The sequence below is a fragment of the Xiphophorus maculatus genome, chromosome 22 (assembly GCF_002775205.1).
Source record: "Xiphophorus maculatus strain JP 163 A chromosome 22, X_maculatus-5.0-male, whole genome shotgun sequence".
In the NCBI taxonomy this organism is placed as follows: domain Eukaryota; kingdom Metazoa; phylum Chordata; class Actinopteri; order Cyprinodontiformes; family Poeciliidae; genus Xiphophorus; species Xiphophorus maculatus.
The window spans coordinates 17,137,420-17,159,443 of NC_036464.1; the positions used below are offsets into that span (position 1 = coordinate 17,137,420).

The 22,024-nt window shown below is 36.5% G+C and overlaps 1 protein-coding gene across 4 annotated transcripts in view; it reads right to left on the reverse strand.

Annotated features, from left to right (window-relative positions):
* The window catches only part of LOC102230130 (VPS10 domain-containing receptor SorCS1-like), a 68,807-nt gene that overhangs the window by 7,767 nt on the left and 39,016 nt on the right, over positions 1 to 22,024 (reverse strand). For 3 of the 4 annotated variants that reach the window (XM_023327843.1, XM_023327841.1, XM_014470939.2), the window contains 15 exons: positions 21,201 to 21,347; positions 18,823 to 18,925; positions 18,440 to 18,516; positions 16,947 to 17,038; positions 16,701 to 16,808; positions 16,434 to 16,551; positions 14,566 to 14,699; positions 13,653 to 13,766; positions 11,640 to 11,811; positions 8,964 to 9,150; positions 7,160 to 7,293; positions 6,963 to 7,086; positions 5,014 to 5,126; positions 4,196 to 4,330; positions 322 to 421 (listed from right to left, as the gene is read on the reverse strand). In XM_023327843.1, coding sequence (XP_023183611.1) covers positions 322 to 421; positions 4,196 to 4,330; positions 5,014 to 5,126; positions 6,963 to 7,086; positions 7,160 to 7,293; positions 8,964 to 9,150; positions 11,640 to 11,811; positions 13,653 to 13,766; positions 14,566 to 14,699; positions 16,434 to 16,551; positions 16,701 to 16,808; positions 16,947 to 17,038; positions 18,440 to 18,516; positions 18,823 to 18,925; positions 21,201 to 21,347 — 1,858 coding nt within the window. Of the gene's footprint in view, positions 1 to 321; positions 422 to 4,195; positions 4,331 to 4,558; positions 4,631 to 5,013; positions 5,127 to 6,962; positions 7,087 to 7,159; positions 7,294 to 8,963; positions 9,151 to 11,639; positions 11,812 to 13,652; positions 13,767 to 14,565; positions 14,700 to 16,433; positions 16,552 to 16,700; positions 16,809 to 16,946; positions 17,039 to 18,439; positions 18,517 to 18,822; positions 18,926 to 21,200; positions 21,348 to 22,024 lie in introns of those variants that run through there. The other variant, XM_023327842.1, reaches the window with a different exon arrangement.

Genomic DNA, 22,024 nt, shown 5'->3' on the forward strand with positions numbered 1-22,024 from the left:
CGTCTCTCAAAGACATGACTTTGAATTCAATTCACCTGCAGAAAATAGCTTTTTGTTTAAAGCTTGACAGATCTTTTGACTGCCACTTGTCCGTTTCGTTTAATCAAATGCGGTCCGCACAATATGCTGTCATGGTCAGGTGAATGGACTGGACTTGAAATGAGTGAAATGGCAGTCCAAACACACACTTTAAAAGACCTTGAGGAAGCTACAATAACTATTGGCTAAGACCTCTCTAATCTCTTGGCTCTTTGAAGAAAAAAAGAAATGACGAAAAAGGGGAACAGGTGGGTTAGGCGGGGAATACTGGGACACACTTACCTGGAGACAGCCGTGTGGCATACACATTCACCTGCAGCCCGGGTTTGATTGTAAACTCGATGAGATCCTGGTTTAGAGCACTCAGCAGAACCTGAGAAAGCTACAAGGAGGAGTGAAATAGGAGCAGAGGGGACTGCGTTAGCTGCAGCCGTCCACCAATAATCCACATTCATCAATATTTCACCCACAGTCATTTCCACCAACAGCATGAATTATGGATAGGGATTTCTGTTTCCTTCTAAAGAGGGGCAAATCTTTAAATGACACATGCAAAACCGAACCTGCCACACCGAAACCCAACAGGCTTTAAGGACTTCCAGGCAAAAGGGCGTCCTGCTTGGAGCGCAGCTGTGACATTTAAAGAAATATTAATCTTTCTGCTACGTCTCCCACGCTGGGAATATTTCCTCTATACCTTCATCAGCGTAAGTATTCTAAAGAGGATAAGAATTACCCATTTAAAAGTTCAACGAGGCGGTGTTATAGGAAATCAAACTATGTACTAATATCATAAAATAGCTGTTTTAATTTCTTCTCGCTTAAGTGCCAAAAGTTCCTCAGCTTTTCACACCTTGATGAAACAGTCATTTAGCAGGGGAGCAAAATGCCTTCCCAATGCATATTTGAGTCCTTAGCCATGCCTCACTAATTCCATCTCACTCTTTCTCAAATCTTTCCACTGGTTAAAATTAGACTGCTCTACACAGCATGAATAATTACTTTTTGTTCTAGTGGCATATCAGGGTCAGTAAATCTATTACACATTTTAATAAGCCCGCGCCATGCATACACTTTGCCACGCACACGTGTGCGTGTGTGGGCACTGCTCACTTAATGTCTCCACGCTGAAAGTCGTTCACTGGAGATGAGAGAACAGTGAACTGAAGATTTATTACCCTATTGTCTGTGAGGTTCTGCCAGGTAATCAGACAGGCTTTAGATAAATACATCTCTTTAATTCCCAATCCCAGCAGCCTGCCCCAGTTTGTCTCCCTTCTCGATGGTGCCAATTATATGATGCATCAATGTAATTAAATACCTATTAACTTAGTTCAAGACTGACTGTGAGCCAGCAAATTCATGTTTACTCCCAATGAATAAATGAGCTTCCCTGCACTGCACTTAAAAAAATACTGCTTTATTCTTTTTGTTACATGTTTGATACCTTTAAATAAACAATTAATACAATAATCAATTTCAAATTGTCTTCTTTTGCCATTAGAGCATGGTAACAAAACAATAGCTCTGAATAATCTTTTCCCATAATATCATTTAAAGGCTCCTGCAAATTTAAAGCTGAAAAACACATCAGGGTGTCTAATGACACGTTCTGCTTTGTGCGTGTCAATTGAGAGGCAGGTGTTCATATAAAGGATGGCATTGCCCTCTAGTGTTAACTTAAAGTATTTAGCTTTTAGGCAGGAATGGAATACATGTAAGATTGATTAAACGGTGAATTATTTGTCACTTTAGAGCACATTATGCACAAGCAAAATATATTTTTGCGACAGCTGTCAGAAAAAATAAACCCGAATTAATTAATTTTGTGCAGCATGACTAATTATAAACCCAGAAACATTAGGAATTTAAGAATCGAGCTCAGTGGCTTTCTGAGATCAGATGGATGTTCCTGCTTGCAGAGAACAATGAACCCGTCGAAAACACATTCTTCTTGCTCTCTGTGTGAACACTTAATGGACCACACCAGAGACTGTTTGCATGTTTTAGCCCAATTACTGCAAAAAATGTCCAGTCCTCATTACAGCTGTTCTTTTCTGAGGCATGATATGCCTTGGCATCTATTTATTTCACTCTGATATAAAAAAACACAACTGAGTGGGCCTTAAGTTGCTTGGTTGCTTCAAGTGATCAATCACAATGAGTATCACGCCTGCATTTGTATTTGTCAAAGTTAACCTTACGAACGTGTGGCTAAAGGTAGGAGATGTTACAGCTCAAGATTCACTAAAGATGGTGATTATGCAACAGAGAAAATGTGTGCATTCATCATTGATGTATAGCAGCTTCAACAATACATGCATTTTTTAAAAGGCAGGCTGAACTGCATTCAATTTAGGATTCGTATAACTATTCTCTGTATTCTTCATGTTCTTCTTATTAGATTATTAAATATTATCAATATTATTCTTATTATTATTTCTTGTATATGTTTAGAACCAGAGTTTCACAGCTATATCTGTGAAAGCAAGTTTTTGCTCCTGACATAAGGTCAGAGAGAAGTGCTACTTACATACCTGCCATTAGCCACAGCAATAAAACTACCTAAATGTAAATGAAATAAACATCTTGTCATTGCAGAGCAATGTTCTGGCAAACATTTGTGGTTGGCTTGGTGCTAATATTATTATGACACATATGACCCGCTGTAGTAAAAAGAAAAAGCTATTGTGGCAGGAATCCCTGACAAAATCTTCTTCCACCGCAGGACAGAGCATGGCACCACACTGAAACGCCTGCTCCAAGAATGTCACAAAGAATATAACAATGCGCCAAGGGTGCTGGCCTGCTTTTCAACTCACATCTGATCAAGTGTCATCTATATACTGCAGCACAAATCCGATCCAGAAGTCCTGTTTCACAGAACCAGAAGAATGTGCCAGTGTCAGAGGATAAGTGTGGAGGTGGAGGATGTTGACAGTTCTTGGTAGATGAAAGTTTTAGTGAAAATTGAGTGACAGCAAAATGTAATCCAAATGTAAAAACAAACTACTGTAGTTTTGATGACTTGCTGAAGTTAATTTTGTAGAATAGAGGCTTCCAAATTCTAGCTCATTCACAATAATAATAATAAAAAGTTCAAAAACATATTTGATGTCATAATGTATCGTCTGATACTAAAATGTCTGTGGCACATGCATTATAACAGGTTATGTATCCATATGTTGGTATCTAAATATTTAAGGAACAACTGGAATTTACCCAGATAAATATAACCCAAGTAAATACAAAAATCAGTTTCCAAATGTTGTTTTCATTTGAAGGGAAAAAAGCTATTCAAATGAACCCGGCCTGACATGCAAAAAAGTAGCAGCCAGCCTTATGAAATCATGCGGCATGATGGCTGAAGCCAAAAAAGTACTTAAATAGAACTTGACGGACAACATAAGGCAGGTGAAAAGATCTTGGAAATAATACATCACATTCTAAAGAAATTCAAGAGCAGAAACGAAACGGATATGAATTAGTCCAGAAAACATTATGGACAATTCTAAGGCATTGGGACTCCATAAAACTACTAGAGCTACAAATCTTCTCCACAAATCGAGTGGTGAACTTTCCTAGGAGAGGCCAGTCTACCAAAATTACTCAAATTCACCCAGAAGGTCACAAAATAACCCAGAACAACACCTGAACTGCAGGCCTCAATTGCCTCTCTTAAGGTATGTTGTCATGACACAACAATACAAGAGAAGCTGGGCAAATCTAGCATGCATGATAGAGTTCTGAGGCAAAAAAGACAGCTGACAAAAAATTCCCATAAGACTTCTGAATGATTCCCATGACTTTTTGGAAAATATTATACAATCTATTGAAACAAAAAATGAACTTTTTGGACGGTCTCCTGTTACAGCTAGTGTAAAACACTGCAGCGTTTTTCTTTGGTTTTCTTTTAAGAAAAAGAACTTCATATCAACTGTTGCACGTGATCACAGATAATGTGATGATCTGGGGTGGGTTCTTGTAATAAGAACAGAAGGACTTGTTACTAATAATATCCCACCATCAGTTTGTGACATTGAGCTCAAGCCTACTTGAGATATTCAGCCGGGAATGCTATCTGTCTGTTTTTGAGTACCATGAGGATCATACTGATATTTACCAGAAGCTTCTGAATAATTTGTTGAAACAGTACCTGATCCAGGTGTGCCCACTCTTCATTCATGCCTCTGTCTCTTGACCTCCTTTCTGGTACAATGAAGACCTCGGCTGTAGTTGGTAAACCTGGAAACAGCTTGACCAGGAGTTGGTCCTCATTAATCCCTGTGACCTTTAAAAATATCAACAAAACATTGCCAGTAAGCTCTAACTTCCAAATGATGTGGAAGTCTGTGCTTCAGACACAAAGATATTACCGGAGTTATGAGAGTCCTCTGTGTATTACAGAGAAAAGGCTTTCTGGTTCTCCTTTATGTATCATTTGCCTTAGTACTGTCAGGATCTAATCCCTGGATCAAGTGGAACATGGAAGCTCATTCTGACAGTTTTTGGTAAAGGCCGGGGCTTTTAGTGCATTTATGCCATAACCAGAGGTCTACTGTCAGTTTCCTGGTGTAGAGCGTGGTAAAATCTGACAGGACAGAAGGTCAAAGTGAATGTTTCATACTGAGGGCTACTGTTGGATATATATAGAACAGAGTATCCAGGTCTTTTATATAACCTGCTATGCTATGTCTAAAAGAGAAAACCAGTTACAACTTAACTGCACTTAGGTTCATTTTACTTGGGGTTTTTATTTCTACTGCAACAAACAAGTTTTCTTTGCTGATAATTTAAAAACTTTTACAGTTGTAAACATAACAATTGCACTGCTACTACTGAGATTTGAGATTTGAAGTATTTTTGGCATTTTACTAGACAAATACTAACATTCTTTCAATGCAAGAATAAGGATGGACCCTCTCCTGAGGCAGAAACTTCTGAGAGCAATACAGCATTGTCTTTGTGACCTACCTGAACTATGCAGGTCTTCACAACTCTGCCAATGTCTTCTCTCCACTCCAATACCCCTGGGTTCATCTCATCCAGATTAGAGGAAAAAACCAAAGGATGTGACCTGAAATAATCTAAAATTTAAGAAAAACACTTTACTCTCTGATTCAGCAATGAAACAAAAAAGGGACATTTTTCCATCCTAAAGATTATTTTGGTTCAGTGACCTGCCTCTATTTTGAAAATTTGCTGTTGAGCCTTCTGCATGCAACAATATCAATATGTAAACTCTATTTTATTAGGTATGGGTAGAGAATACAACGAGGTGTTACAATGATTAAGCATGCTGAAGTCACAATATTGACTGGAAGGAAATTAACTGTTGCTCTGTAGAGATTTACTATGCTGAAAACACAATAAGCTTCAACAAAGAATTTCATTAAATAAGAATTTTTATTTTGGGAAACAGTTAAAAACTAATTAAACCTGGAGGAATATATATTCTGTGAATCTGTAATGATTCTGAATGAAAGTAAATATACCATAAAATACCAAAAAATATTGTTTTCAAAATTGGATTCAGAGTTAGATGTTACTTTTTCAAAAAACTTATATATATATATATATATATATATATATATATATATATATATATATATATATATATATATATATATATATATATATATATATATATATATATTTCAGACTTTGTAATTTTATCCTAACTAAACTTTCACAAAATATTATTTACAGGTATCAGCTACATCAGAATTTGGATCCACCGCCAGGGGGCGACAGTAACACACAGGCAACAAGGATGTGAACTTTTCATCATGCATCAAATCATTTCATTTGTAATTTTAATAACTACTCCAGGCTTCAGTTAGAGGTTGTTTCTAAAAAAGTTTATTTCTGACCAGCATAATTCAATACCTGACAGGTTTTTTTTCTTAATATTTGTTAAAACTAATGTAAAACTATATTTTTCTGTTTGTTAACTGCATATTGACTTGTTGAATAACTGGATTTTTGGCTCTCTGGGCTGAGCAGTTCCATGAGCTTTCCGGTTGCTAAAGTACCTCTGGATTACCTGTTAGAAAACTAAAGGGAGTCTTCGCTACATGTACATAGCCTTTGAATTTATTTTTACTGTATTTTCATTAATTATGAAGATACACATTGAAAAAATTGACCAAACCTTATGCATGATTTAATTCATCTGCACAAACATATTAAATAAATGAGACTTTGCACTCCAATGATGCTTATTTGTCAGATTAGAAGTATATTTTTTCAAAAACCTTTCAAAAGTCTTAAGCATACTTTTATTTACCCCACTTTTATGTCTATTTTCTTTTCCTAATCTTTTTTAAACATTAGCTGTCAGCAGAAATTCACAATTAACATTACATAACATCAGTATGTGTATAATTAATGGATACTAGTTTTTTTTTTTTCACTTTTCAAAAATTTTCTGATTTATTGAACATGACAGAATTTTATTCTCTGAAAACTCAGTAGTACTATTTCTATTGATTGTGTGATTCTTGACTGAACCTTTTGACTTTTGTAAAACATGACAGACCAAACCAAAACAACTCCTAAGTGACCTCCTGGTTGTAGATATTATTTACTGGAGTCATCCAACTACATTCTCTTACTACATACAAATTAGTAGAATATTTGGAATTATTTTAAATCGTCAAAGCATCTTTGAAATGTTCCTTGGTGAGTGAAATTTTCACACGTAGATGATATGTTGCAAGGAGGCAGCTTGAAAATAACTTTGGTTGAAAACCTAACCTGGTATGGATTCAAATCCATGACATGGTTAGCAAAATGTGGAGCTTTAAAATTCAATTGACTATAAGCCTACCATGTCTCTTTTCAAGAGGGATTTTAAGGATAATGTGTACTCTAAAAAAATCTTTCTAACTTAAACAAACATAAATAATAAATATTATTACCATAAACTGCCACTCTGATTTGGTCCTGGTGGACAATATTACCGGCCAAAGCCTGAACAGTAACAATGTGACTTCCCTCTCTGGAGAAAGTGAAGGTGATTGCTCCATCAAGGGTCACAACTGGCTGCAAGACAACGGGACATAATATGTAATTCTCTGTCAAGCTTTTAAGGCAAAATTGCCTGGAGATGGCTTACCTCTGACTTATTATCAAACCACCAGAAATATGTGACTGTTCCCACACTACTTGGGCGAAGTGTTGTTGTGAAATTCACTGCTTTGTCCTTAATGACCACCAAAGGAGCTGAAAGTTGCACCTGCTCGAGGTGACCTTTAGAGAGAAAACACACAGAGTGTGAAGTTACACCTTTTATTAAAACAGGGCTAAATTTAATGCCTCCCTGGTGCGTCTAAGCTTCAACAAATGAAATGTTTGTAATATCTGGCACAGCAGAGACCAAGTGGAACACACTAAACCCACTGGTGGACAGCGTTAAAGCTGTTTGCACTCCAGAAGTCGTTTGATTTCTGCACATGGGGAATTTTTTATGTTTTTCCAGCCATAAAATTGTCAATACTAAAAACCACAACAGTAAGTTTGTTTTAAATTGATCGGTGGGGCTCTGTGGTAGTAAGGAAATGAACACAGAAGTCAATTTTTCTGCTACACAGGATCTTGGATTAAAGTAATGAAAAAAGACTACAGTTATATCCTTGATAAACTATAATAAAGGGTATGGCCTAGTACAACGTGCAGAAAAGTATTTGCTCCTTACAGCTTTCTTAATTGAACTTTTCTTTGTTGCACTGTGATGTTTCAGCTCATCAGAAGTATTTAAAAATCCAATGAAGGTAACCTCAGGAAATACAAAATGTAGTTTTTAAATGATGACTGCATTCATTAAGAGAAAAAAAAGTACCCAAACCAATCTGGCCATGTGTGAAAAAGCAGTTGTCCACTAAATCAATATGGTTACTCACTAGGGCTACTTTTGCAGAAATAACTACCATCAAATATTTGTAAAAACTGACAAATGTTTTTTGTCACTGTGGAGGAATTTTGGCCCACTGTTCTTTATAGAATTGCTTTCATTCAGTCACACTAGATGGTTTTGTACGTATGTATGGCCTGCTTAAGGTCATACCACAGAATCTTAAACAGATTTTGTTTAGACTTTGACTAGATCACCCCAACACTTTCATGTTTTTTTAAGCTATTCACATGACCAGAGCATAATCGAAGTGCACATGAGCATTAGGATGTCTTAGTAAAGACCAAGTTTCCTTGTTAAATCATCAGCAAGTCTTCTAGATCTAGCAATCACAGACCATCACACCACCATGCTAGACTGCCTTTTATGAAATGCAGAGTTAGTTTCACTGCAGATGTAAATGGACACCTACTTTTCAATTTACAATTTTGTCTCATCAGTCCACAGGATATTTTCCCAAAAGTCTTAAGAATCATCGACATGTTTTTTCTCTCTCAGAGATACAGATTTGCCCAGTTTATCTCATTTTGTTGTATCATAAATTTTAAAAAATGATCTGCTGTTCAGGGTTCGTTCATCTTCTCTCAGATCAGTTGCTCATGTCCTCTTGGAGTGCTTTTGGTAAATTGACCTCTTATTGGAGGCCAGATTCACCACCCTTTCCAAACTGATAAATGTCAGTGACTTTATTTGTAATGTGTCATTTGAAATGGTGCTTGATGTGTTACTGTTAAAATATTTTAACATACTTCATGAACGGTTCTGTTTTAGTGATTCCCTGACTTTACAGGCCTGACAGTAAAGGTATAATTTTAAAACTGCTTTTTGCATTTACTCAGGTTATCTTTGTCTAAGATAATAACAATTTGATAATTATTGCAGTGCACTATAAATTAGTTATTTCCAAAACAATTGTGAGAGTATGTGTATATTATGATTCCAGCTCTCTGAAATATTTGGACGAATTCTAACGTTTTAGCAATTACTTTACAACTTGCTTTTGACTTACAGGACACGTGGAGGTAGAGGAAGACCTTGTCAATGCCGAGATGGTTACTTGCTGTGGCTGAAACTTGATAGATTCCAACTTTATTGTAGATGTGCTTGACCCCATCATCGATGGAGCTGATATTAACGTAAGATATGGCAGTTCCATCACCAAAGTCCACTGTCATACTTGTCATCAAGCTAAGACCCTTCAAAAAAAGAAAAAAAAAGAAAAAGATGTTGCTATTCATCCTTCTCTGTTCCCCTGTGTAGTCACTGATTCATAACAGGAGCACTTTCAATAAAAGCTACAAGAACAAGGTCTTGCTGTAAATCACGTCGATGCATATTTATTTGATACGCCAGGGCTATAGCCTTTGTGACAGCATCTTTGATTCACACCACATTAAATAAAAACATGCAGCAAGTGAGTAATACCCCTTTAGGTGCACTTTGACATGTGGTAAAATCAAATTGCAAAAGCAGTCTTGTAAAACACTCCCCTGAAATGCTATGGTAAACAGTGAATGTTGAGTTTAGGTAATTGCAACCAGAAATGTTTACCTTCATACCCTAAGGAGAAAAGCTTTGTAGCTGGAAGGCTTATTGTTATGTAGTCTGTTATAATCCCTTGCAAACATATTCATGGTGTTTCAACTTTTTCACATTTTACCCAGTTAAGGTAATAAACTTTGATAGTGCTGATCTGTTTCATAAAAGCCAACAGAGTAGTGTCTAAATGTGACACTAGAAATGTGAAATGGCAGAAAATGACCCCATTTTCAAAGGAAACAAGATCTATAGTCTGATTTGTGTTCAGGACTTTTGAGTAAAAACCTTTCAGAATCACCTTTTAGTGCAAATGTAATAAGAAATAATCTTAGTAAATCTATTAGCTGGTAGATTTATTAGGTTAAACTATTTAGTTGTTTGCTAAATAGTTTAAACTCAGATTAGACTAAGCGTATCTGTAAACAGAAATTTTCAACTCTTGCAACAGATTTGTAATTGAATTTAGCTGTTGACATTGTCTTAGCCATTCTGACACTTGAATAAGGGTAGATATAAACCATTCCCCCCAGAATCCCTCCAGCATGACGCTTCAACCATCTTTGAATTGTGTTTATGGTGATGGACAGTGTTACTTTTCTGCTACACATATCATGTCTCATGAAAAAAAAAAATAAAATAGCTCTGTTCTCAGTTGTCTCTAAAACGTTCTTCCTGTGTCTTTGATACAGCTTGAACAAACAGCAAAACATGACTTTTCTCCAGAAGTAAAATGGGCATTTTGGTTGGATTTTCATTAAAGTTCTTTCTGCCTTCATCAGAGTTGCCTGGGAAGGTTCATGTCATCCTTTTTCCATTTTTAAAGATGGATTGAAAAGATCAAGAAATAGTTTGATGATCTCGCTATGATAATTGTCCTTCAAATTAGGAGCTGTTTGTTCACTAATGCCCAGAAGAGCTGTGTACACTGAGATTAAACTATTCAAAAATGGGATTTGTTTATTAATCAAGTGATTTTCTAAAGGCAGCAAGATGTATAGAGATAGTGAATATGGCTGAATACAAACACATGCTAGATATTTCAGATGCTGATTTAAAAAAAAAGAAAAGAAAAAAGTTGTACCCTTTTCCATCCACTTCACATTAATCTACTACTTTGTGTTGGTCTGTCACACTATAAAATGTAAATTATGTGCACTGAGATTTGTGCTTATAATATAGAAAAATGTAAGAAAGTCACTAAGTCTAGCCCTGGCTCCCTTTTTCTTCCAACCAAAAATTCTGTGGCTGAAAATATAGTTGCAAGGGAATACAAAATATGCATTATTACAAACTTCATTTAGTCCATTGTAGTTGGTAATGTTACGTTGCTTAACTCTAATTTTCTCTTTTAAATTAATAACATGTCTTCACTATCAATGTATGAACATTATCCCCCAGGCGTTTAACGAGTGCAGCAGTACTCTCCTCTCCATCACATACTCTCTGCTCCCTGCAGCGCCTCTTCTTTCCAGCATCTCTCACGCTCACATCAAGTGTAAAATTTAAGGCCGTTTTTTTTTTCTTTTGTAAAAATTGGCACATAGTCAGCAGTGAATTGCTTACCGCAGGTCTTAAAACAAAAATCACAGTGTGTGAATCATTTAAATACACTCCCCCTGTGATCTGAAATGGGAGCACAGTGGGAAATTATACCCGCCTCTAGCCAAAAATAATGCAACAGGACCAGACTCCAAAATCCCCTTTCATTCACTAATTCATCACAAAAATTCTCCAGTTACTTGTGATCCAAGTTTCTTAACTCCAAAGACGAGAGAAAAATATATTATTTTCTCTTTGTTTGCATCACTGCCTCTGTTATTAGCTGTTTTAAATATTTGATCTTATGCAGGATTTTAACTCTCGTCTCATGAATGAAATTCTCAGGGTTCAGATATTAATCTACAATGATATGCTCCTACAAGACTGTGGGGGAGGGTTTGTGAGACACTTGCAACTATTGTTGTTTCTTTCCTACATACCAACTTGAGAATGCACAGTGCAGCATAAAGTATGTTAAAATCAAGTAGTTATTAACCTAAAATTGCATTTTTAAAGATTGAATTGCATTATGTCGAAACTGAACGATCAAGTGTGTAGTGCTGCTTTTTTTTTTGTTTTGTTTTTGTTTTTGTAATGAAATCATCACCTCTTCCAGAAAGACCAAGAAGGTAACATTCCTTCCCAGCGTTGCTACAAATGTTCCCTCGCTGGTGAAGAGCTGGAGGCCCCTGGGAGCCTGGCTGGGACACTTTTGCTGCCTGGGGCTGTACTTCAACAGACTTCCCTCGGTGCAGTTGTTCGACAAAGCCTTGCGATATCTGGAATGAAATGAACAACAAAAAACACTTTTGGATGCTTTGAGTGAAAACAGACAAATAAACCAAAATTGGAAAAACATGGAACAAGCTATGAAAAACTGAAAATTTAAAATGACAAATGCCTTTACTTTACTGCAGATATTCAGTTCAATTGTATGACATTTAGTTCCACTAATTTTTGTTGTTGTTTATTTTACATTTATGAATGGTGATATGCAACACGATCTAGAAAGAACAGGGAATGTGTGAAAAACTTATCAAGTTTGGGGTTCTGTTTAGAACTTATAAGTAGTAAATCTCTTTGCATTTAAATCACAAAGAATAAATCAGTTTTGTATCTGAGTAGTAAGTAGCTATTTCCTGTTGTAGCTTCAGAATGCAGTCAGCGATCGAAAGACCGCTGACTGCGTCTCTTACATGTCCAACTTAATTTTTACAGATTAAAAGTCAGGATTTCTGATGTGCCCACTAGCACAGTTTTAAAGTCACTTTAAATGTAGATTCTTCAGCCAGCCAAATTCTTCTTTCATTTTCATCTGAGACCAATGAAAATTTAATTGCTGATCACAGAAACAATGCAGTTTATACTAAATTAGTACAGAATTATTATTTATTGTGTGGAAAGCCCCATGTGTGCTCCTTTTGTTTAAGTACCTGCAGTAAGAGAGAACCCATCCATCTCAGGACCTTCTCATTGCCAGGTACTACAGCGAACAACTCTTCCACCCTGCAGCTTATATTGCAACGTGTTAAGCAACTATACAGTTTTTCTGGGATGACCAATTGAAAGCATGGGTGTGGTCTCAATGTTTCTAAAATAGCATTTATACAATTTACATATGGCGCCTATCATCCCAGCTTCTGAGAAAAGTTCATCTGTATCCATACAAAATAAAGAGTCTGAGAGAGTCATTAACTGCTGATAAGAGGCCAACTGCTAATAACATCTCAACAGAAGTATTTCTGAAGAGTATCTTGTCCTCTGGTTGCTTAAATTATTCCTTCAAGCAACCAGACACCTGGGTGCTCATGTTAGAGCATATTCAAGTGACAAAGGAAAGCAGGAAGAATATTTAGAGCAGGAGTAAGGACACAATCTCAAACTTGACACCTGAGCTCTTCAGTCCCTCAGGCGAACTGTCACTCATCAGGAGCTGATATACCCACATGGGCTGGAAATTACTTAAGAAAATCTTTCCCAAAGACTTAAACATTAAATTACACTCACATTTTCCACTTAAACCTCATTGTACAAGAAAGGAAACTTGTCAACCAAATGCAGAAGTGCCTCTAAACTCATAGATATCTGGGACTATATGTCATGTAGTACAGAACATGGTTAGAAGACATGAGCAAAACTTCCCTCTTCACAAAATGTAGAAAAAAATGGAATAGCGTCAGATTTTAGTGGTTGTACAATTTCATGTTTGTTGTTTGTTAAAGACAACAAGACATTTCTTCTTCTAGTGCTGGACACACAGGTTTGTTTTGGTTGATTTCATCCAGAATGTCCTGCACTAAAGTGATTCCTGCTCTTGGACCAGTTTCTGGTATGCTGGGCATTCACTTATGCATTCAAACCATGCCAGAGTTCACTTCAGGCTAAATGTGACCCCACATTTAGAAAGGATGTTATTATTCTAATGTTTTCATTTATTCCTTCACTTTTGTATCTCTGGTCATTTTATGCTTTGCATCAGCTTTGAAAGATTTTATCCAAAGTACATAGTGTGCGACCAACCATTTGAACAACTGTCTACTTTTCTTCCACACTTTTTCAAAGCTGCATTTTCACAGCTTGTGCCTTCTGGTTCATGTCAGCAGATCTGAACTAAACGTACCCTGTTGTGTTGAAGAAGCTGTCCCCCGTAATGCAGTCTCGAGTTGATGCTGAAGGAACGAACCAAAAAGCTGAAGTGCAGCTCCCATCGACTTGCCTCTCAAACCCATAGTCACTGTTTTAAGTCAAGAGAAAAAGGCACACTGGGGCATTATCGTGGCTACTTGATATTTCTTTTAAAGTTCAAGCAGAAATATTTAGTGAAGATGGAATCAATCATTTCAAAGCCAGAGAAAAATGATTGGTGTGTGAAAAGTTCCCACACAACAACAGCTGGTTGAGGTTTGATGTTTTATGAATCACACTTCAGAAGCAGAGAAATCATTGTTTGTGTTTACAAAAATTATAATTACACCATATAATCTCTTACAGATCTCTCATGTTTCTTTCAACAGGATGAGGGAATCGCAACCAGAGGAGCAGAGAAGCTTTCAGTCATAAATTGTTATTAAGCTTAAAATGCTGCATATTACTTACAGACATAAAGATAAAAGAAAGTGTGGAGCTGACTGAAGGGGTGTACAGGAAATGTAACAGTACTTGTTAGACATTGAGAGAAAAGTAGGTCATCTTCAATCTGGGTAACTCTCCAGGAAATTACAGCTTCCAAATTACTCCTTAAAAATAATGTCAGATTCAAGAGACATCCGTCTGTCCATCCGTCCGTCTGTCCGTCCGTCTGTCCATCCATCCATCCATCCATCCATCCATCCATCCATCCATCCACCCACCTACCCACCCATCCATCATCCTTATTTGTGTTTTACTTTAGGAAACTTTCTGAATTGTAACATATCCTTCTAAACTCTCTTCTTCTTGTGTCTGTTTTTGCTTCACACATTCTGCCTCTGGAGACTTATGACGTGTTGAGAATTTGACTTAATGAAGTGAAAAGCTGCAAAGGGGTAACTCACCACTCAAAATCTGCCTCTGTGCACGCGCAGGAGTCTGACATCTGAGAAATATACTGATCTCTGGCCTTGACACATCGAACGTTTGCTCTCAGTTTTTGGAAGATTCTCTTCATTCCCATGATGCACACTTCCCCCTGTGATAAATAATGCATCATAAAAATATCTTCTTCTCCCCTTTGTTTTATAGAGTCTTATTCTTCATTGTGTAGATAAATCAGAGTGATTCTTTAAGATTAATCACTGGCTGATCTTTTTGAAGCTTGCATTTTGTAGTAGTCTGGCATAGGCAGTAGAAAGTCTAATGGTTTGCATCATACATGGAGAATAGTCTGATTTTCTGGCTGATATTAACTTAGCAAAGATAGACAAAAAATAGCTGGGTTATATATTTCACTCAAATATTGGGTTTATCTTGCCGAGACAGATGTTGGGTAGTTTTAACTCAGTCATGAACTCATGAACTAGGAAGGATTTCTTGTGGACTTTGAAGATCTGTGCAAAATCGAACATCCTGAAAGCATGTGACTGCAATATCAGTCTGGCCATGAGGGACCGTTTAATACTTAGTAGCATATTTTCTGGGGTTGCAACAAATATGGTGGGTGAAAACCCATTACACAAACTCATTTTCTTCTTGAGTTTGCTCAAGAAGAAAATGCAGAAAAACTTTCTTGCTGCAAGTCAACAGAAGTGCAATCCTGCGCAGCCCTAACAACACGACCTGTTACGCCGGGTTTTTAGGGCTCCATCTGTCTATATTTATCAAGAACCACGTTAGCAAAATGACCCAAGTTGAGGTGGTTTTAAACCAGCAGTTTTGAATGTATTTTGCTAAGTTAATCTCAGATACTGGTGCAGAAAAAAAACTGACAAATACCAAATGTTTCATGTTGACCATGTGTCACTTCCTATCCATCATGTCATTAAATCACATATGTTATTAAAGATGAAAGAACTAGCAAGGAATAGAACCACAAATAATAGAAATATGGTGCAAAAATTATTCTTTACAAAATAAAACACCATTAAAGTACAAATGGGAGATTTAAAGCATTTTTAAGAATATTTATCTCTACAGTTCATTAATCTATTGGTTAAGTACATGGGAGGTAAGTTGATGCAAAATTGGGTTACAAAATGGAGAACTGAATCAGCATAGTTTGTAATCTTCGCAGAGTCTTTTGTGATTACTCTTTTGATAATATGTAAGTAAAAATAGAAACTTAATCGATCTGAATATTCTCCTTTTGACCTGATTAATGCTCATCCTCATTTGTCTGCCTTATTTGGTTTTATTACTAATATAAACAGTAAATAATGTGTAACCAACATGGCTTATCTCCAGCACCTTAATAATTGAACATTTCAACAGTGAACATGCTCAACTAAAATCTAAATTTGGATTTTTTAAAATAAAAAAACAGGAGGTGAGAAAAGTTGTTTCCCATTAGCACATATTCTCAGCTGCCAGCGAACCCTCCACCTCCACCTCTTCCTCCTCCTCGCATAAACTTCCAGAGATGTGTGAGCAAAATTTCAGATGTGCTTTTTTTCAATGTTAAATAATAAAGAACCTTTGAGCAATTTTGGGAAAAAAAAATCATTAGAAAATCTCATCAAATGATTTATTTAAATAGATTCCTCTACAGATATTTTACTCTGTGAGAAAGTCTGAGCAACAGAGCCAATCCACAACAAATGGAGGGTAACTCATCTCTAGCAACTCCTGCCAGTGTATATATATATGATCCTTAGACTTACTAACGCATACATATCTTCATCAAAGGTTTACAGTCTCTCGGCTTCTATCAAATGTTATTGTACATAACAGAGCAAAGTGAAGATATCTACTAAAAAGCCCTTCCTACCTCATTGTGTAACTGCCATGTCACGTAGTCCTCAGATGTGCACCGTTTTTCAAATATAGGCCGGAAGTCAATCTTGAGAAGTTGCCATTCAGATCGATGGCTGAAATGACCAAATATCCTGGAAAAGCAAGTCAGAAAAACAAGGTCATAGCATTCAGTATATGGGACAGAGTTTTCCAAGACATCAGGGCAAAAAAAATAATTAGCCTCTGCATTAATTAGCATATTGAAAACACATAATCTTCTCATAATCCTTCCACATCTTACGTCATTATGAGGATGTCCTCTCCAGGCTCCCCCAGCACCCCATCGACATAGAGTGGAGAGGAGGTGAAGCTATATTTGTCCCAGTTTCTGCCCTCATCAAAACTCAGCCTGAGGGGGAGAGAGACCCACCACAAATGGAGTATAATTCAGTCAGAAAAGGCTTTGCAAGAAAAGCAATCTCACTCCTTGTTTCAAAGATTGAGTATGCTCTCTAAAAAGACGTGGAACGTCCTTGGAAAGTCATACCAAATGTGTCTAATTGGCAGAGGTGTATGTCGGATGGCCACTAGAGATCCTCCTTGATTCAGGAAAAACACGCTGTACTCTTCCTGAAAAACCTGCACATACACACACAGCCACCTTTGCTTTAACACATCAGAGAAAATTGTTCAAGACTCTGAAAAGGTATACAGCAGTTCAAACAAAAGAATGGATGCGTGCTCTCACCTAAATGCCAAACAAGTACAACACAAAGCTGCTGTTTTCACAAGAGTCTCTGTAGTGTGAAAAACATCATACAAATATTGGTATCTTTGCTGATTTCTGGAGTCTTACGCCAGTGGCAAAAATATGTATGCGCTCTGTGTTTTATTTGTTTCAAGAGATCAGGATTGCACAAGGCTGGCTGTCAAACCTCGCCTCTGTATTTCTATGCAGATGTGACTGCAGCACCAAAAGCTGGAAAGGGAAAAAATAAAAAGTAAAAAAAAATAGCTGGCATATAAATATCTGAGCAAGGTTGTTTTTTTTTTCTTCTTTATTCAGATTCATCTAGAGATAGGTTACTTTTAATTTAAAAATGTTCAAAAATATACTGAGCCATTATGACTACAGACGCTCTCGGTGGTGGTAAAAGGGTAAAAAAGATTCAAGGAGGAAAAACACAACCAGTAACCGTACCTGAAATTAAAAATCCAAAAAGTATGTCTGATATTTGCATTTAGGGTCCTGAATTGCTGCCATTACAGTGGAACATTGTGATACAGTTTTTACCGTATATTGAACATTAAAAAAAAAAAAAAGCTCAATCTCTGTCAAATTAGATGGAGAGTATCTAAGAAGAGTTATTATTAGTTATTAAGAGTAAATAAACTTGACTGTCAATAATGTGGTGTATTTTGAGTGTTATTGTGTGAGGCGATCAAGCAAAGTTCTGCTCAAATGTTAAGCTCCCTCACGTTTTCTTCAAGATTTGCCCTATATTTAGCTCTAATCATTCAGATTCAGATTCATTTGTATCCCAAATGGGCAATCATTTTCCCATGGACTTTCGGCAGTTTTCCAAACCCTGCTGAAGAAAAGCATGTTACTTAATACATGTTCAAAAAGTTAAAGAGGATTTTAGTCACTTTCAAAAAATGTAATAATTTTGTGATCAGCACATGTGCTTTATTCTGCAATCAACTAACAGTGTCTACCACAGTATAGGGACTGAAGTCACTCCATCAATAATATGGTGGTAGGTAGTTAGTTACAAATTTGTAATCACTATGAGGGCCATCCAGATAATCTTTCTTATTCTATTTGTGATATCTGTAGCTCAGCAAAATCTGGAAGATGCACAACAATTAATAAGATGCACAACTTATTGAAAACCTTTGTCATGATTTTTAATAAGCCTCCATCAGTATCATAAAGAGTGCTAAGGGAGGTTGATGGTCGCTTGCTATATTGACATTTGAGACATAAAAGGATTTTAGAAATGTGTCACACCCAAAGCTCCAAAAACTATATTGTACCTCTCTCCAGGTATTTCCAGCATCAGATGTGATGAAGATACTGACATTCACACTGCTTAATTCTGGACCAACCACACCTAAATAAAGAAAGGCATAAAAAAATATCATTTATTTAAACTCCAAATTATTTCAAAGATATCACCAAAACAATTTTCATGTTGCAGTCAGAGTGCTTCCATTCTTCTTGTTGAGATAAGAACACAACAGATGTATGGGAAAGACAGCTATCACCTAAAGTGTTGTCATGGAAGGAAAGTGCATGAGAATGGAGCTAAAATACAGATCTGACTGCAAGTGCCGGAGAATATGATCAAAGACCAGCATTATGACAGCGAGTAAACACAAATATGCATTCGCAGATTCCTGTGCAAATCAAATCTCACCTGATGCTATTATAACCCCTGGAGCCGTGTCTTTGCTGACAATGTTTCCTGAGGCGTAAGGGTTCTCAGAGACATGAAGGTGAAGATGCAAAGAGCAGTATGGCTGTCGAACAGAGGAGATTAATTTGTTAAGAATGTGCAAAAAGAAAACCTGATTCCGTTACAAATATTTTAACATTTGTTCAATTATAAAATGTTTAAAGAAGATTTTGTTGGAAATATTGTGGTGTCAAATGTTTTTACAAAAAAAAAAACAAGTATAGTCTCGTTGATGTCAATTAATCATCCATGCCATGTATACAAAGTATTTGCCTCTGTATAGATTTGTTATGGTTTTCAAGAACAGATGAGAATGAAAGTAATTTACAGTCTAAAAAATTACTCTCAGTCTAGATAGTCTACAAAAGTCCTGCTTCAGGCTTTGGGACTCCAGTAGTATCCACTTCCAAAATAAATCTAAGAGTTTATCAATTACTAATTCAGTAGTCCAGAAACCCGAACAACATACTCAGCACTGCAGACTTAATTTACTCTTAATTAAAGAGGAAAGAAGAACTGGGCACATTTAAAAATTCCTTGCAGATCAAAAATGACACAAAGGCTCTCTTCACTTTCGTCAAAAACATCTTGAAGTTGCCCAAGCTTTTCGCAGAACATATTCTGTGCATTGACGAGACAAAATGGGTGTGTGTGTCCCCTCACATCTTCTACAAAACTAACCAATATTTCTGAAAAGAACTCACCTACAGTCAAATATAGCCTAAGGCAACTTTTGCAACTTCAGAACCTGATAGTCATAAAATTTTCCATCTACCTTAAGATCCTATGGGAGAGAGTTCACTTATCAGTTAATGGCCTTGAGCTCAAGTTCACTTTGTGAACGCAGCAGAACAATGGTTTTGAAGCAAAGTCAAAGTCCGGACTTAAATCCAATTGAGAGGCCGTGACACGACCCAAGATACACTCCTGCTGCTTGTGCAGAAACCCTCCAATGTATCTTAATTAAAACAATTCTGCAAAGAACTGTGGGACAAAATTATTCCATATTGATGTAAAAGATACCACAAATGCTCAATGGCAGTCGTTACAATGTTTCTTCCAGTTGTGGCAGAAATATTTACTGTGTTTAGTATAATGCCATGTTATTTTTGGGTGCATTTTTAATTTAACAAGTAAAATTGCCATTTGAAAACAGCTTTCATTAGTAATTCAGATTTGCTTGATAATGATTTTTATGTGACCTGAAACACTGAAGCGTGGCAAATAGCAAAAAACAGAATAAATATGTGGACAACAAATCATTTTTCACGCCACCACAGATACACACAGTAGTTCTTATGACCTGTGAAGAATATTCTTGAAAACCCCACAGGGGATGTTTGGTTTACAAAAACAGGCAGCTCAAACACGCTTCACTAAGGAAAACCTGTGCAGAAAAATAAACCCATAAATACATGTCCACCATATCTAAAAACATACTTGTCATGCGTTTTCCTTTGAGAAATTGAACACAGACAAGTTTGTTAGCAAACCCATCAGGTGATGGGACAAACGACCTCAAGTATCCATTCGACTTGGCCTGGTTAGGAAAAGTATAACTCCTCCCTGATGGCAGGAGGCAAAACTTTGAGAGCAGCAGATGATTAATGGCTGACAGCTTAGCCTTTGCCTTATTTTGCTGTTTTGTTCCACATCAAGTTTATGACAAAGTTGTAAGAATAATTTATATGTAGATTTATATTGATTTAAATAATTGTTTATTTTAATGATTAATTACTGATAGTGTTGGCTATGTTTACTCCATATGAGGATTTTCTTTCTCTAAAATAATCTAAATGTACATAAATACGGAATTGAACTGAACATAAACTGTTAATAATCTGTAATAAACCAAACAGAAGAAGGTTATTAAGCAAATTAATAGTTTTAATTGAAATTATTTAGAGGGTTATCATATGCTCAGTCATTTTTTTATATTCAAAGTTTTAATAAGTATGTTTAGTCATTTATTAAGTAAGTTTTTATATTTATTTTCCGGTATTTTGGAGGTTTTCTATGTTGATGAGCTCCAGTTCTTTGAGTTTGGAAGGCCTTTTTACCATTGCCCTAATTTTTAGCTTAATTCAAACACTCAGATGCAAGTTGAGACATTGGGTGGGTCACTCAGACATGTCAATAAGATGTCCAGTCAAAAGAAGCTGTTGTTAAAATTCACATATTACTTTAAAGCCTAAATATATCAGTGGTGTTAACAATCTTGGTATATTTTCACTGTCTTTAGCATTGTCATAATACAGCATGATACAGTGTGATGCTTCTGAGAGCAGATAATGGAAATCCAAATAAGTATATCTACCTCCTGTCAGTGGCCCACTTACTTCCTCACAATAGACCTTGTTTCCCTGGAGATCGGTTGCTGGAGCCTGAAGAAGATGCCAGTCTCTGCCCTTGTTGTACGTAATATAAGTTTTCACTTGGTTCTCAACAACTTTATTTGACAGGAACACTCCTTTAATCCCGGCAACCTGCGTGTATGAGAAGCATGAAGCGGAATGGAGAAAAATAACACAAAAGGAATGAAAAAAAACTTTAAAAAAGCTTTAAAATATTCAAACTTAAGTAAAGCTGAGGGCCTCATTTTGCAAGAGAAAGAGAGAGATGTCTGAGAGCGATAGCTTTTCTGACATGGAGCACTATTTTGGACCATCTGTATGGCTGTGTAAAATCAAAACAACATATGGCAGAGCCGTGGGATATGTCTTCTTCTTTGTGCTTGTGTGCAAAGATGCAGACTTAACATACAGCCGACATCAACTGTGTCCATATTTCTCCTTAGTTTTTGCCAAATCTTTGTAAGAGAATAAAAACATAACCTAACATGTGTGGCAAAGTCGTCTCAGCAACTACTGAGGGATATCTGAGGTGTGTGTTTGTAGCAACATGATACTTTCACTGTTGGATGACGATGAGGATAATGTGCACTGATGCATTCATGTGGAATCCCTGCAAGTTCATAGTAGATCTGTCAACACAGATTTATGTTCCTGGCACAAGTTAAAGCTTGTGTTAAAGCTGAGGTAGGTAACTTTTATAAAAATATGTTTTTTACATATTTGTTAAAACTGTCAGAGTATAATATGAGACTGATAATCTGTGGAGAAATTAATTCCTCTGTCTCCTCCTTGTGCAAGGTGTTAGCTGT